The sequence below is a fragment of the Leptodactylus fuscus genome, chromosome 6, assembly GCF_031893055.1.
Source record: "Leptodactylus fuscus isolate aLepFus1 chromosome 6, aLepFus1.hap2, whole genome shotgun sequence".
NCBI classification, from domain to species: domain Eukaryota; kingdom Metazoa; phylum Chordata; class Amphibia; order Anura; family Leptodactylidae; genus Leptodactylus; species Leptodactylus fuscus.
The window spans coordinates 37,154,179-37,171,741 of NC_134270.1; the positions used below are offsets into that span (position 1 = coordinate 37,154,179).

The 17,563-nt window shown below is 46.0% G+C and overlaps 3 protein-coding genes across 3 annotated transcripts in view; all 3 read left to right on the top strand.

Moving 5' to 3' along the window:
* The window catches only part of SIK3 (SIK family kinase 3), an 81,535-nt gene extending 66,309 nt beyond the window's left edge, over positions 1–15,226 (top strand). The window contains exons 16-25 of the mRNA XM_075279727.1: positions 439–592; positions 1,549–1,674; positions 2,041–2,141; positions 2,245–2,354; positions 2,460–2,781; positions 4,477–5,252; positions 10,097–10,263; positions 10,371–10,503; positions 11,148–11,299; positions 12,383–15,226. Coding sequence (XP_075135828.1) covers positions 439–592; positions 1,549–1,674; positions 2,041–2,141; positions 2,245–2,354; positions 2,460–2,781; positions 4,477–5,252; positions 10,097–10,263; positions 10,371–10,503; positions 11,148–11,293 — 2,035 coding nt within the window. The 3' untranslated portion in view covers positions 11,294–11,299; positions 12,383–15,226. The remainder of the gene's footprint in view (positions 1–438; positions 593–1,548; positions 1,675–2,040; positions 2,142–2,244; positions 2,355–2,459; positions 2,782–4,476; positions 5,253–10,096; positions 10,264–10,370; positions 10,504–11,147; positions 11,300–12,382) is intronic.
* Positions 1–17,563, top strand: part of LOC142210521 (uncharacterized) — a 297,487-nt gene that overhangs the window by 151,509 nt on the left and 128,415 nt on the right. The window lies entirely within an intron of this gene.
* The window catches only part of LOC142210524 (uncharacterized), a 219,996-nt gene that overhangs the window by 96,068 nt on the left and 106,365 nt on the right, over positions 1–17,563 (top strand). The gene's annotated exons all lie outside the window — the stretch shown is intronic.

Here is a 17,563-nt window from a genome sequence, read left to right on the forward strand (position 1 = left end):
TTAGTGGAGATCTGAACCTGTTACCCTCACCGATCAGCTGATAAATAGGTTCTCTGGTAAGCATGGAGTCCTGTTCACTGTATGTCAGGCACAGCGCCATACATAGTATAGTATGTAACAATATAGAAGCTAAATCCCTTTGACTTGAACAGGAACAAGCTGAAGAAGGATCATACATTACTTTATTACTGCTTTTTTTGGGCCCAGCAGACATGATCCTCACTCACACATACTAAGCATCTTCCTAAGTCGAATGCAGATGTCTGGTAGTCTTGTTACATGCTTTAGGGTTTTCTTATAGGACATCTCAGGTGAAAAGTACGAGAGACCAGTCTGTATTTTATAAGCTTACGCTCTGAGCCCCCCGTATTGTATGATGCAGATCTTTGTGATGAACACTCAAGTCTGTAGAACTTGACAACGTTTTTGTCTTTGCAGCTCCATGTACAAAGATTCCAATACTCTTCACCTTCCCGCTGAACGCTTCTCCCCCGTGCGCAGGTTCTCAGATGGAGCTGCCACAATCCAAGCGTTCAAAGCTCATCTGGAGAAAACAGGACACCAGAACAGCAGCATCAAACAGTTACAGCAGGTAATAGACTTTGACCATGTAAACATAGTCAGCGGGCAGCATCACATAGTCACTCAGGGTCTATTGTCAGACAACGGGCCAATTATGTTGAGTTCTTAAAGGGGAATCTCAAGTTTAGGATACAGCATAAAGCTAAGACTCACTACATATTTGACTGCTGGACAAAAATCCCCTTACTATTTTCCTTTCTGTCCTGCACAGTTTTCTGCAGCGCTGTGCTGCTCAAGTGAATTTGGCTGTGCTGCCGGAGCGACTATAGACAAAAGCAAAGGCGTTCAATAAGATTTAGGTTAGGTCCTACATCTTTTCAGACAGGCCTATCACAATTCCTAATGTAAACCCTTCCGTAATTAGAATCCTTAAAACAAACCCTCCTCTGTCCCCGCTCCTACATTACCCCATAGGATACGATGCAGTTTCAGTCTAACTTTGTATGTCCAGGCACCATCTGCATGTTAAAGGACACGACTGCTGACGGCTCATACAGTTTTATGTTTGTGTAATGACCGTAACCTCCATTACAAAATTGTCTGACCTCTGTATAAGCAATGTTATCTCCGATGCCGCCCCTGCTACCTCTTGTGTCACCTCCTTTACCCCATAGATTGTAAGCTCATAAATGATAAGTTTGCTTCTTTTCACATATTTTTGACATCGACGATCGATTGAATCTATCTCTCTATCTATCTCTCTATCTATCTCTCTATCTATCTATCTATCTATCTATCTATCTATCTATCTATCTATCTCTAGTACATTTTTCAGGCCACATGTGTAAAAGCCTTTAATAAATTTCCACTTATGAGTTGATCACTTGACTTGATACTGCAGCCCCTTTATTCCAAAGACGAGCTGCAGTCAAGGACTGGGGACATTTCTTGGCATTTTTCCCATCACTTCTACTTGTGGGAATACACACATTGGTAAAGGATTTTTGGTTTTCTTTTGATTTGTAGGAGTGCGAGCAACTGCAGAAGATGTATGGCATACACATGGATGAAAGGACCCTGGAGCACACACAACAGCAGCACGTTATGTACCAGCAGGAGCATCAGCAACACATCCTGCAGCACCAAATCCAGGTACGTCACCTTATTACCAGCGTTGTCCTGTCAGCACAGGTTCTCTCTTATACCGTTTATCCCCCTATCCTGTGTATATCCTATGTCTACTCACTGAGGTATCCCTGCTTGGACCTTCTGCAATCATGGAGATAAGCAGTTGGACCCCTGTATACTTATCTTGTTCCCTTTTAACTGTGTCTGTATTTCATATAGTAACCTAATAGAATCGAGCTTTCATTTTCAAGTGATTTAGAACATGTAAGCTGAGCTCTTGATGCTTTCCCTGAGACCATAGACATGATGCAAAGCTTACTCCTCTATACTACTACAATATGTCTGGTGACGTTCAGATCAGAGAACAGGCTTCTTTTCTTTGCCTTTCAGGATTGCATCCGCCCCGCACAGCCCTCGCCTCCTCTCCAGTCATCTACGATGGTTTCGGCTTGTGAGAATCAGCCCGCTCTCCTTACACACCAGCTTCAGAGGTAAAGTGTATACACTTTGCTGGACTCCATAGTTTGTCCTCATCCCATCATGTCACATGTTTAGGATTGTATCCTCATTGATGTCTTTTGTTGTATCCTTCAGATTGCGAATCCAGCCTTCCAGTCCCCCTCCAAATCCAGCCAGCAACCACCTCTTCAGACAGCCAAACAATAGCCCCCCACCCTCTTCCAGTGCCATGCTCCAGTCACATGGTAGGACTCCTATTCTTTGTTTCATCACATGACTTAATGTTTTGGTGATTTTGTTCTCATCCATTTTTTTTTTTTTTTTTTTTTTTTTTTTTTTCCGACCTTCAGGAGCCCAAACTTCCACTCAGTATCAGGGGGTGCCAGCTCACACCGCTCTATACCAGCCTTCTAACAATGGCTCCCCCCCACCTAGCATTACACTGCCACGCATGGGCATACAGCAGCAGAACCAGCAGCAGTCAGCACAGCAAGTCACCATCCAGGTGCAAGAGCCATCTGATATGTCGGGATCTGCGCGGGGTATTCCTATTAATCCTTGTGCCAATCATATACAGATGCAGCAACGGGCATCACTTATGGCTTCTTTGGGAAGTTATACCCACCGGCCTCTGTCCAAGCAGCTGAGCGCGGACAGTGCTGAAGTGCACAGGTACGATACTGAACATGTACAGAGCTGCTTTTATTTTTTTTAATGTTTGTTTGATCCGGTGTTTGTGTGTTAGGAGATTTCTACTATGGGAAGTCACATGTGCCTACCTATACCAGTAAGTGTTTGAAGGGAGCTTGCCCAGAGAGGGCAGCCATAACGTAGTGACATATGTGCTGGGTTCAGAGGTGAAGACGCCTTTATGTATTCATTGCCAGTGCTGAAAAACTAGGACACTCAGTTTATCTACAAGCTTAGGTCTTGTATTGCTGTTTGGCAGCTTTATCACTCCTTCTCACTGTGAGTAGGGAGGAAGCTGTCAATCAGCTGCTGGAGAGTAGGGACCCATGACTATGCCAGATTCCTAGTTCACAGCCCTGGCATCGTTCTACAGTGAATATACTCTTAAGTTCCAAAATAATTGGTGAATTCGGCATGCCTGTCTTGACTACCCCCAGAGAAGGCTACAAAGTCTTGCAGACAGGTTCCTCCATTATAATCTGAAATGTAATACTACATTATCCCTGTAGCTATCACTGCAGGGAAGACAAGCGGCAGCCACCAGAAATATCCAGCCAGTGTTTGGGGTGGGGGCTATTGGGGTAACAGGCACGTCTGTGATGAGACCTCCTCTTTAGGCGACACTGAGACTTTTTGTATTGCATTTGCTTTTAACTATTGAGTCCCTGCTACGATCCAAATGATTCCCTCGGACTGTAGCTCAGGTCTTAGTCGGTTACTTGATCTTTAGAAAGCAGATTTCATCACTGACTTCTTAATTCCATAGTCCCCCTCAAAAGACCCCTGGTCAGTGCAGTTTAATGTCTGTATTATGGCCACGAGTCCCATCCTGACCTTGAGTCTGATGAACTGGACTTGCAGCTCCGTACATTCTAGTTCAGTTCACCTTTATGGTTGGGACAGAATTAGCAGTTCTAATACAACAGTAAAATGCAGACGCATTAGGGCCACAGGAATCCAAGACTGACCCCGATTTCTTCCATGGTTTTGTAGTTTGGATCTGCACACGCGTTGGCTCCAGACTATTGCCTGAAATGTACTATAAGGGTTGGGGGCGGCTACTTTTACAACTGATTTGGTGTACTGTATAACACATTAACTCATTAGCTTATGGGGATAATATCACTCCTTACAGAGAGATCACCCTCGCAGGCGTATGAAGACTTACAAAGCCACTGGGGGATTATGGGAAATATGCAAATCTGTTTTCTAAGATGTAAATAGGAAAACAGCGCCTCTGCTTGCTGCCCTCTAGGAGCAGCCCCCTTGAACATCATGCACAACTTTTTCAACAAGTCTTATGCTACGATGCGAAGTTCAGCCAAACCAGTAGATCTATTCCAAAAGGAACAGAATCCCAGCTGTAGACAGCGCTGTTTCGATCTGGTTGGATCTCATCAGCACAGCGTAGGGAAAACTGGTTTGGCAGAGATGAGACTTCTAGACCAGGTTATGGGGATAATATCTCTCCTTAAGGGGAGATCACCTTCACAGGCGTATGGAGACTTACAAAGCCATTTTCGCTCCACTGGGGGATTATGGGAAATATGCAAATCTGTTTTCCATCCTGGAGATTTGCATATTTCCCATTAACTCCTTAGTGTATATCACATTAACATGGTGTACTCATTAGTGTATATCACATTAACATTAGTGTATTTTTTTCTTGTGCCTCAGCTTGAATATGGGCCGCTTCTCTCCATCCACAAACTACGACCAGACCCACCTACACCCACATGTGTTTTCTGACCAGCCAAGGCCTCCCCCGTCAGGATACACAAGCCAAGGAAGTGCAGGATACACCTCTTCTGGTGCCAGCGGATTTTCTCAAGCTCTGAAAGTTCCTCAGATAGAGCAGTATACTACGTTCAGTGCGACTCCCCAGCAGAATTACCCATCAGCGCTGCAGCAAGCTTTGCTCTCGCCCACGCCTAACACCTATACCCGACATCACCAGCAACTGCCGCACATGCTTCAGGGCCTGCTCTCCCCACGGCACTCCCTGACGGGTCACGCAGATACCCGCCTGCCCCCTGCAGATTTCATGCAGCTTATAAAACAGCACCAGCAGCAGCAACAGGAGCTGAATGAACTGTTCAACCAGCAACTGACCCAAGTGGATGCCGGCAACATATCCTACCAGAACCCCTCTGAGCCCTACCACCATCTCCTTCAGATTCGAAATCAAGAATGTATGCATCCGGCAACACACGCACCGCCACCCCCCAGATTTCACCCGTCTATGTTACATTCGGAGAGCATGGAGGAGGATTACTCTGGGGAGGGACACAGGATGAGCGAGGGAGAGACTCTCAGAGGTTTGAGCAAACCCTTGCAGGAGAGCGGACATGATGACAGAGAGTCTCTTCTGGGGACATTGAGAGAGCAGGAGTTGAGTACGCAGCAGTATCAGCCACAGACCTCGTACAGCCGGACCAAGCTGGCCAGCAGAGGTAAGCTGGGATTATTCTGAAACTGCTTACCATGCGCCCGCTATCATTGTCATCGACACTTTTACTGCGTGTTCTGCTTGTCTTCATATCTTTACGACCTGTTATCCGTATGCCTCTTGGACTTTCACCAAGAACTCGGTGGCAGCCTTTATGCACACTCCACTATCCTATGGTTAACCCATTCTCTTCTGGATTGGCAGATTTAGTCTTAAAAACCAATTTATATGTTAGGGTGCATTCACACTGAGTAAACGCTAGCTTATTCTGAACGTAAAACACGTTCAGAATAAGCGGCGTCTAAAGCAGCTCCATTCATTTCTATGGGAGCGGGGATACGAGCGCTCCCCATAGAAATGAATGGGCTGCTTCTTTAACTCCGTGCAGTCCCATTGAAGTGAATGGGGAGTGCCGGCGTGTACGCTCCGGCATGAGCAGAGCTTGCCGTATACGCCGGCACTCCCCATTCACTTCAATGGGACTGCACGGAGTGAAAGAAGCAGCCCATTCATTTCTATGGGGAGCGCTCGTATCCCCGCTCCCATAGAAATGAATGGAGCTGCTTTAGACGCCGCTTATTCTGAACGTGTTTTACGTTCAGAATAAGCTAGCGTTTACTCAGTGTGAATGCACCCTTAATGTAGAAAATGGTCGCACTGACCAATCAATGGATCAGCCGTGCCGGGTGCCATATTTGTTTCTCTTTGAGGCAGTTTTGTTACAAAATTGGGAAAACTTGTTGGCTTTCTAAAAGATATTAGAAGGGAAACATAGATTAAAGGATAATATGGGGTCCATGTGCTCGCCGCACGCTGCCCGCACGAATCATGCAGACACGAAAGTAGATTGTGAACTACTTTCCTGTCCGCATAATCCCTGTGGAGATCTGGCGGCAAGCACACGGACCCCATTATAGATACCGCCGCAGATGTGAACGAGGTCTTATTTTTTGCTCACTTTCTGTGGTTCGTGTTCATTTAGGAATACTGCAGGTTTTTTACTTCACCAACTACTAAAACATCAGATGTACTGAACGTTTGGGTGTTTCGTCATGCTGTGTTATCAGTGTCTAGAGACCACATAAAAAGGATTGGTAACATAGATTTCCCATAAAACGACCGTGTCCCAACCTGCTCCCATATGGACGTGGAAGGCATACAGCAGGTTGTCTTGTCTTAGTTCATGTCCCAGGCTTTCTGCAGATATTTGTTTGTCCTTAGGCGGGTACCTGAGAAGGTAGATCATTTTAGTAAGGTTTAGTAAGACTTTATTTGTAGCAACCAATCAGTGTTCAGCTTTCATTTCTTAACAGGGTTCTGCAGGACTTCAAAAACATGGCGGCTTTCTTCTTCTCAGGAAGTGACATCATGTCTATTGGTCACATGGCCATGCTGCAGCTCATTCATTTCAGTGGGATGCCAATTGCCAACAGACTGGATGAAGAAGAAAGCAGCCATGTTTTGGAGCCTTGAATTAACCCTTTAAACTGCTCTATCACTGAATCACTGTTCTGTGATTGGTTGCTATAAAAACCCATTCAAATGAATGGGGTTTAAAACTGGCCGCCGGGAAGCCATCCCCTATGCAGGGATTAGGATGGAAATAGATTTTTTTTTTTTTTTACCGCCTATGGTTAGGTTAGACTATCAGTATGACAACTAACTGCTGCATCAAACAGCTGTTTTGGAAGACTGCTTTATAGTGTACAGAGCCAGAATCGGGTAGCTGTGGCATTGTACTGTGGTCAAGCCATGATATTGTAGTGAAGATCCGGTTCATGTGGATGGTTGTAGATCTGCAGTAATACTGATTGGTCACTATACAATGTACAGAGCCATCTTCTGCCTGCTTTGCACACTGTATAGGACCGGGCCCTGCAGCAGTCGTGTACACTGTATAGGACATGGCCCTGCAGCAGTCGTGCACACTGTATAGGACCGGGCCCTGCAGCAGTCGTGTATACTGTATAGGACCGGGCCCTGCAGCAGTCGTGTACACTGTATAGGACCGGGCCCTGCAGCAGTCGTGCACACTGTATAGGACCGGGCCCTGCAGCAGTCGTGTATACTGTATAGGACCGGGCCCTGCAGCAGTCGTGTATACTGTATAGGACCGGGCCCTGCAGCAGTCGTGTACACTGTATAGGACATGGCCCTGCAGCAGTCGTGCACACTGTATAGGACCGGGCCCTGCAGCAGTCGTGTATACTGTATAGGACCGGGCCCTGCAGCAGTCGTGTATACTGTATAGGACCGGGCCCTGCAGCAGTCGTGTATACTGTATAGGACCGGGCCCTGCAGCAGTGGTGCACACTGTATAGGACCGGGCCCTGCAGCAGTCGTGCACACTGTATAGGACCGGGCCCTGCAGCAGTCGTGCACACTGTATAGGACCGGGCCCTGCAGCAATCGTGTACACTGTATAGGACCGGGCCCTGCAGCAGTCGTGTACACTGTATAGGACCGGGCTTTGCAGCAGTCGTGTACACTGTATAGGACCGGGCCCTGCAGCAGTCGTGTACACTGTATAGGACCGGGCCCTGCAGCAGTCGTGTACACTGTATAGGACCGGGCCCTGCAGCAGTCGTGTACACTGTATAGGACCGGGCCCTGCAGCAGTCGTGCACACTGTATAGGACCGGGCCCTGCAGCAGTCGTGCACACTGTATAGGACCGGGCCCTGCAGCAGTCGTGCACACTGTATAGGACCGGGCCTTGCAACAGTCGTGCACACTGTATAGGACCGGGCCTTGCAGCAGTCGTGCACACTGTATAGGACCGGGCCCTGCAGCAGTCGTGCACACTGTATAGGACCGGGCCCTGCAGCAGTCGTGCACACTGTATAGGACCGGGCCCTGCAGCAGTCGTGCACACTGTATAGGACCGGGCCCTGCAGCAGTCGTGCACACTGTATAGGACCGGGCCTTGCAACAGTCGTGCACACTGTATAGGACCGGGCCCTGCAGCAGTCGTGTACACTGTATAGGACCGGGCCCTGCAGCAGTCGTGCACACTGTATAGGACCGGGCCCTGCAGCAATCGTGTACACTGTATAGGACCGGGCCCTGCAGCAGTCGTGTACACTGTATAGGACCGGGCCCTGCAGCAGTCGTGTACACTGTATAGGACCGGGCCCTGCAGCAGTCGTGTACACTGTATAGGACCGGGCCCTGCAGCAGTCGTGTACACTGTATAGGACCGGGCCCTGCAGCAGTCGTGTACACTGTATAGGACCGGGCCCTGCAGCAGTCGTGTACACTGTATAGGACCGGGCCCTGCAGCAGTCGTGTACACTGTATAGGACCGGGCCCTGCAGCAGTCGTGCACACTGTATAGGACCGGGCCCTGCAGCAGTCGTGTACACTGTATAGGACCGGGCCCTGCAGCAGTCGTGCACACTGTATAGGACCGGGCCTTGCAGCAGTCGTGTACACTGTATAGGACCGGGCCCTGCAGCAGTTCTAAACACCACCATTGATCAGATATTGAATGACTTATCCTAACTATAGGCCGTGGAAAAAAGAAAACTTTGAAAATTCCTTTTAACTGTAATTTAATAGATTGTCTATTTACAAGTGTATGTTCCCATTCATCATATACTGTGGATAGGTTTCTGTTAGAGCATATTGTGGCCTGAAGATCATAAACCCTGGACGGCCCTGCTTGGTTGTGTTACCTGGATTAAGGGATAGATCATAGACCCTCTGCCATTGAGAACACTGTAAATAGAATTGACTGCTTTAATTTCAGTGGTTAATTCAGCAAGATTGGATGTGTGTTTAGTGTCAGTCACAGCCGCCCTTCCATGGACGATCACCTATGTAACTGTGGCCCCACATTCACCGGCTAGGATCAGAGGTGGTCCTTACACCCAAGATCCACTTTGGGGTGAATTTGAACAAACCCTGTGCCTATCCTGCCAGGTCCTGGAGTTTGTTGGCATCTCTGCAAAGACTTTAGATGGGGATGGGGAGAGAGAGAAAAAAACAAGTCTTAGATTTCCGTATGTGCGCTCCTTGTCTTCATAGGAGAGATGGCGCTGCGTGAGGTCCTATGTCTTGTGCATGCAAATTATGGCAACAACTTGATTGTTACCATTTAGAGCTGCATCCATGTGTATAACATGCAGCATATAGATATATGTTCACACGTATGCGATTTGCATGCACTTGGAATGGTGAGCCACCGTGATGTGCAAAGTGCGTAATATGGAAGTTGCAGAACACAACCTTATCACAATGAACGCTCATTTGGCAGTCTGTATTTTTTATTTTCCAAGTTCAGCTTTTATCAGACTGATCTATCCTGCAGTAAACCATGATGGACAGGTCGCTATAGACTCCAGCACTTGGTGATCAGGATGAAGAGGCCGTGCTCTTTTTTTATTGAATACCGGCTCCATTGTCAGACATTGTATAGCAGCAATTCACTTGAATGGGACTGAGCTTCAAATAGGCCATGCGACTTGTGAATGATCTGATACTGATATACTAAAGAGAGGCCAATAGTAGTAAAGGGGTTTTCTTGGACTTAGTCAGTGACCTGTCCATAGGATACATCATCAATTAAAGATGGTTGGGGTCCACCCCCAGAGTGCTGCAGCCTCATTTACTTACTAAGCAACTCCTTTATATCACCTATGAGAAACCTTGTAACCATCTCAAAAAACAGACCTTGGTTGTATATTTCTTGCTTGCAGTTTGTTTAAGACTGTACCTGGTACTGCGGCTCAGCCCCGTCATGTGACCATGTCTTTGCTGCAGTACTCAGCACCCCATCAAGTGTGATTGCTCCTTTATGATATACAGCAAGTGTCATGTGTCACGTGTGTTTCTCTTTCCCCCTTAGAACCAGGACCTTCGGTAAACTGTATGGACAGAGTTTCCCCTCCTCACGTCATGGAAGTTCCAGACCATAATGGTGTCCCCTACCCTCCAAGGTCTTCTCCCAGTGAGCATGCCCGTTCCAGGATGTTGCAGCGGCACCACACCATCCAAACTAGTGATGATGCCTATGTATGTATATTGCATTGTGGCGTTATGAAGGAAGCGTGGACTTAGATATGTGTATTAGGTAAAGCAGGTTCATATATAGGAATGGTTAAATGCTGTCTTATTTTTAGGTGCAGCTGGATAATTTGTCTGGGATGAGTCTAATGGCAGGTAAAGCTCTCAGCTCCGCTCGCATGTCTGATGCCGTTCAGAGCCGCTCCTCGCTCATGGGAAGTCAGCAGCTCCAGGATGGAGAGGGCGAAGGTAAACGCTGTGCTCGCGGCCTGGTCTTTGTTATTGGGATTTATCCATCAAAAATAGTTACTGCCTATCTATAGGAGGATATTTTACTGCTGGGGCAGGAGCTTTGGGAAGGTGTCAAAAAACAAAACAGCATATTCGCCTATCCTTTGTGCTTTGGAGTCCCCTGCCGCTATCTGGTTCCGGCAGAAGTTGTAACCACATGTGATCGCTTAGGGACACTCGGTGGTCTCGGCTGTCAAAGGAAAGGATTTGTAATGTCACTTGCATACGTCACCAGTGGCTTCACGGTGTCCTCTCCTTGGCCTTGCCACTCACATGCGGCATGAGCTTTTGCCGGAACACCCTGGGCACAACCATTTTAAAATATCCGCTAATGTATGATGCGTAAGGAACCGACAGTCCCATACACTTAGAATACATTCTCAAGCCCCCTCCATCCAAACAGGGTCTTATGTTTGTAGGCCAAGTCCTATAATAGGTTCATGAGTTTCTCTTCACATTTGTGGCCTCTTTTAACACGATAACATTTTGTTTCCGGCCTCTTCCATGCTCTTTGTCCCATATCTGTGTAAGTGCTTGTCATCGTGCATCTTGAAATGTCCTTACTGTATCTAAACGGTTCCTCTCTGTCTTCACTTGACCAGATTGTGAGCGATCTCCCGACGAGACAGAACTATCGGTGATCGGCGACAGTGGACAACATCTTTCCACCTCTTGCTACCCTGCTACCATGCTGCTGGGGTACAAACACACTGATCTGAATTTCAGCATGGAGCAGGCCGGAGTGTGAATGGAGGTACGACATCCAGGTTCAGTGGATACTTTTATGGGGTCCTTTCTCTCATTTGGCAGCAGTCAGACCCTTTTTGAAAAGGCAACGCTTTAGGGCCCGTTCAGACAGAAGAAAATGAACAGGAATCGATCCCCTTCAGATTCCTCTTTGTTTTCTGGTCATGCAGAACCCACTGATCAACCCCAGATTGATGCGACTGCACAGCTTAGTGTCTCGTGCCATGGCTTCTGTGTTTGATCAATTATGGAATCCACAGCGAGATCAAGCAGGACACTCGTTTTTTCAGCGTCCTGCTTCTACTTCTGATTTTGGCACAATTTGGAGGCAGAATCTGCCTCAAAATCTGCATCAAATTCCTGTGTCCTTCTAAACCTGGCACTGATACAAAACCTCATTGCTTATGTTGATATAGTAACATATAACACGCAAATAGTTTTCCATATGCCAGTCTGATCACAAAGCATCAAATAGCACAAGGTGCAGATAAATCGTTCTAGGCAGAAGAGACGTATATGTGCATCCTTTATTTTTGCCATTCCTCTTAAAGGGATCCTATCATTGGATACAATCCTAGGATCCAATGATAGGATCCCTTTAATGCAACACCTGGTTAGCAAAATCTGCACCCAGAAAGCTACAAAAACTGTGTTTGTTTTTAGCTTAAGAATGTCAATATCCCTAGTGGCCTGGAATGAAAATATATGGATTTGGACATCCCTGGTGGCCTAGAGCAGTGGCACAGTCCTCTCCATGATCAGATGAGGAGAGGGAATAGCACAGGAGCTGCTTTCTTGAACAAGGGGAAATTTCACAAAGGGATGTCCCCCTACACTGGCTGTACACTGTCAATGTGCTAGGACGTACCCCAACCCAGCTGTCCATTATTATATAAATTTGTTGGGAGGATTTGCAGAAGAGGACTGGTGCGGGCGGGGGGGATGGGGGTTTGGGGTACAAGTATTTACTCATATTGTCAGATAAAGCCAACAGGCCTTCTACACTGCTAGACCTTATTACTACTTTTGATGGTGTTTTTGGCAACAAGTTTCTTAATGTACTTACCATAGTTCTTTTCATTGTCTCTAGGTTTCCATCAAGAGGGTCCCATCTTTGACACCAACAGTATCTGCAGCTTTAGCGCCAAATTTCATCTGTATTCCTTCCCTGAACTGACTCGCCATGCCCCACCATATCACAGACTAATTCTAGAAGTGCCCCTCATGTTAAGTTAATTTTTTTTGTTTTTTTCAGTCCCTTCTCCATCGTGGAGTTTGGGCCATCACAAAAAAAAAAAAAAAGGAGGGCCGAGATTATTTCTTAAAGATAGGTCTGTGATTTACCACCCTTACAGGCAGTGGCAAGAAATGAAGGAATCTTTTTTTCAAAGGCGCTGTGGGAAAGGGGTAACATTGGCCGGGGCGGGAAATATTTGGTGGCTGAAATACAGAAACACCAGCAAAGAATCCAATCTAGAAGAATGGCACCTACTGTGTCAAGAGAGACTGCAGCCTCACAGTAGTAGGGGCTTGTACCCGAGCATGGACACAAGAGACACTGGCACCTGTAAGTGACCAGTGCATGCAAGACTGATGTCCAAGGGTGGCCTGGCAGGAGCAGCTAGTACCTAGGGTGGAGTACTGTAAGAGAATTTGGCACCTGACCGAGCGCCTATGTTGCTCAGCACACACTAGTTGGATACGTTTGTTCTTTCTTGGCTTACAGGGTTAAGGGTAGTCTATTGGACGCAGGTCACAAATCGTGACCTCTGACATGCAACGTAAAGTTTTCACAAATTGCACTATTTTATTTTACTCCGTGTAGCCAAGGGCATGTAGTTTGTTTTAAGTTATTCCAAGCCAAAGAAAAAAAAAAACTTTCATCCCACTTGCTAAAAAAAAATTTGGCAGGAAGTTTGTGCCATTTTAATTGCTAGTTTCTTTAGTATTCGTTTGCTTACTCTATAGTGTTTTTTTTTGTTCTCGGCCAGTTTTTAGGGTACTGTGAGTTGTCCCCCCCTGAGTAAGCTGTAGTATATGTGATCATCTAAGTAGGGCGAACGCAGGTTATGTAGGGAACCCATAGAGATGGCACTACATAGAAGAATTCCAGCGACATAAGTGCCTACAAGTGGGATGTATGTGTGTGCTCGCACTCTCGAGTACACATTGGCACCATGTTTTGCACATGATAAAGCTGCTGCCTTTGGAGGATGATACGACGTGCCATACCAAGCTTTTCCTCATCACCGTAGTCTCTACGGTCATGAGATGACAGAGAACTCTAATTTTATTTGTAACGTACCAGCCGTAGTCACATCTATGGTAGGATAACCCTACACCCTGGGTGCCAACTCCTCCTGCCCATCCACTTTTCCTAGACACAGATCCCTTGTCGTGCCCCACGTGAGGCCCTTGGGAGATTAGGCCTGGTGCAATATGCTACTTATTTTACATATGATTATTTTTTATTATATATTTTTTTTTGTGCGTGTGTTTTTTTTTTTTCTGTCTGTCATTAATCATGATCGGCATTAACCCCTCACTGTGCGCCGGGGATGTGTCCTCTCTCCGTCTAACCGTGAGATGGTTGAAGCGCGATCATAAAGTGTTCCATGTGGAGTCTGTGTGGGGACTGTGTACATATATTTGTGTATATAAATGTCTGTCTGTATGGATGTATATATCATGAGGGCATGTCTGTCTGAGCGCGTGCGTGTATATAAAGACACTTGTTCCTGTAGATCGGGTGCTGGTTGCGTCATGCGGAGCCTTCTCTTGAGTTTTAGCTTTGGCCTGTTACAGGACTGTCCGAAGGGATGGGTGCAGGACTACAGGGCACATGTTTGTATCTTATAGGGTCGGTCGTGACCTCCTCTGCATGTGGCGGCCCCACCGGAGGTTCGGCCATAAAACTGGCTCACATTTTATTGATGCAAACAAGACCTTGTCCTGCACTCTAACCTTCCACAGTCTCTATCTCTGCTTATTCATCACACGCACAAAGGTTTCCCATCCACATCTCTGTTGGCTTTCTGTTAACCAGTGTTGAATTTGCTGCGTCTGGCCCGGGTTATAATCCCCGGTCACATTGCTCAGCATTTAGTCCCCTTTATTTCCTTGCAAACATATTTGTCAGACTGACAGTAGCTCTTTTATGACCAACTAGTATACACCTATATATCTTGTCGCCTCTACACGATGCATTCCTCGCCTCGTAAGCTCTTCACCTCCTTTCTAGAAGGGGCACATGTAACTTTTGCGCTAGTTCCCACACCGTCATATCACAAATGACCCTATGGGCAGCTGAACTAAAGTTTTAAGAAGTATGTTGGATACAACATATTTTGTGCTTGCTGATACATGCTATCTGTGTCATAGGAAGCCTTGGCGGGGGTGCGGGGTCGGGAACAATTTGTCTTTATATACATCTATATGTGTGTGTGTGTGTCGTCCCTGCACTCCTCACCAATTCATTTCAATTTTGGCCCAAAGAGCCTCTCTTTTCTCTTACAAACACAAATATATATGAAAAAAAAAAATATATAAAAAATATATATATATATTTGAGAAAGAAGAAAAAAAAAAATAAAAAAGCACCTGCAAAACGGAGCAGGTTCTCACCGCATATCTCTCATCTGACGTAAGAAGTGTTTAGTTTCCCCCCCCCCTCCCCTCGTTTTTATTTTATAGTTTTTGTTTTTTTTCTTGTCGCCCTTAATGTTGTTATATAATTGTTATTATTGGTAATAAAAAAACAAAAAAAAAAACTAAACAAAGTTTGTGTTTTAAGAGGGCAGAATATGCAGGTCTGCATGCGGGTCCCCACTCACGGTCTCCATCTTCCTGTTTGTTCTACATTGGATGTTTTATCTTTGCTTTTCGCCCCTTTAACACAGATATAGATCTATAGAGAGAGAGATAAAGATATATATATATAAATATATAGAGAGAGTGGGACTGTACTCTGCGCCATTTTTAGTTTCGGGTTGGGCAGATTAAATTGGCAACGGCTGAAGACTTGCTCCGCAGACATCGGAAGACGTTGAATCCTGTACTATAGACGTATAAATACCTGGAGATCATTCCATACTTGTGCGATACACCGCTTTTTGCTTGTTTGACTCGATTTGTACACTTTTGACAGACCTTTTGATACAATCCTCTCACGTTCTGGCAGTACGGGTGACTCGCTGCCGACAGGACAAAGTTAGTGGTAATTGGTTTTGCTAGCCAAGCTTTGGCCCTTTCCCGAGGCCTGCGTATTGTGTGTTCCTAGCGCGCAGAACTTGTAGAAGCAAACTAAAGCTGTCACTTTGATCATTTTATTTCAATACTGCCGTGCCTATTCATCCTTAAAATGTTCTTTTTTGCCTGCCCCTTCCCTCAGTCTTATTCTATGGGAGTTACCCCATCAATTCCATCCTGGCATGTGCACGAATAATTCCGTTTTTTGCCGCCTCAGAAGCGTCGTTGGGCCGTGCAGTGAAAGATGGGATGCGATGGGTGTAAGGACTCGGGTGCAGCCCCTGGTCACAGATCCTGAGCGCCTTACAGCCGCCTCTGAGTAATTCCTGGCTATCTTCATGGAGTAATGGTGGATGTTCTGTATCTTTGAGTTGCATGCTTTTATATGCATCCTTTCTCTTCCTCGATTTTTCAATTTCTTTTCTCTCCTTTTTTTTTTTTTTTTCTTTCTTTTTCTTTTTTTTGGTTTCCCAACTCCTATCAGATCTCTTGCCTGCTATTTGCTTTCCTTCACAGATGGCAGGGTAAACCTCCAGCCTATGTGAAAATAAATCATTTGCACATTGCTTATTTGACCGGTTCCCTGAACATCGACTGATATACCTGCAAATGTACATGGGGAAATCTGATCTTTGCCCTTGTGGATTTATGTGGACACTGAACGTTATGTGATCACCAGTGTATTAGAAAGTATTTGGCTGCTGTGCAATTTCTTAGAAAGCGGGGGTGTATCGGGGGTTGGATTGTATGTTCTAGGAAGCGGTGAGATTGGGTAATGACAATGTGACACAGGGGAATTGTAAGTGAAACTCTGGATTTGAGCTGCTTTCTGATAAGCAAAAATGCAGTGTCCAGAAGTTATCAGAATGGCTCCTTTTACAAGTAGGAAGATATGACGAGAACCCTGGAAGAATCCTCCGCTGTAGCTCGGCACGAGCCATTAGTCCAACGAAAGCTTCATGACTGTGTTCTGTCACCGGACAGGGGCTGGGACAATGACAGACTACCATGTCCGCATCAACAGCTGTCCTAGTGTACATGCTAAATATACGTCAATTGGTTGAGCCTGACTATACTGATGGCCAGATTGACAGCGGTCTATATCCCTCTCCCTGTAAAATAACATACGGTATGTATCTGATATGTATGAATAGTCCTGCAGGTTATCATCAGATCACTCCCAACTATGAAGATTGCACCTGAAGACAGAGACCCCTCCTGACATCAGTTTTCCATATTTATACCAATAGCATATCTTTCAGATGGTTTCTGCTGTTTTCACTTATTTTTCAGTCTATTTATACTGTGCAATTTAAGGGTAAGTTCACACGTAGTTTTTTTGGTCAGGATTTTGAGGCCGTATCCGCCTCAAAACGCTGACCAAAAAGACGGCTCCCATTGAAATCAATGGGAGCTGCTCAGGATTTTATTCCGGGAGCGGTTTCTTCCAGCTCCCGGAAAAAAAGAAGCGAGGTGCTCATTCTTCAGGCCGAGTCGCCTCGTGATTTGGTCTGAAGACACTCCCTCCTCCGGACTAGGCCCATTCATTGGGCCTAATCCGGAGCGGAGTGTGTGGCCCGATGCCAGTGCAGTGCACCAACTTTTGGTCTGGAACCTGAGGAGGCCTCCGCCTCAGGTTCCGGAACCAAAAATCGCCGCATGAACTTACCCTAATGGGGTGCAAAAATCTTTTGTTGTTTCTGGAAACAGTCAACAAGCAGTTGTTACCCTGCTGCCAGATTTTGTTGCTGGTTTCTATGTAGTGTATACCGAAGGGGCTCAGCTCTGAGTTGACTGATAGTCCAATAACACAAGGGTATTAACTGTGCGTATAAACACCCGAGCTCGGTTACGTTACAGACATCCTGTATGAGATGAACAGCAGTTTGTAGCCTGCTTGCTGACAAGCTCTAAAAATTTTTATTTTCCTCGATTTTCTTGAGTGAAAGGAACTGAAAACTTAGTAAAAATCAAATGAATGTATATGCTATATGTTATATTTCTTCTTATAGAGTCAATGTTA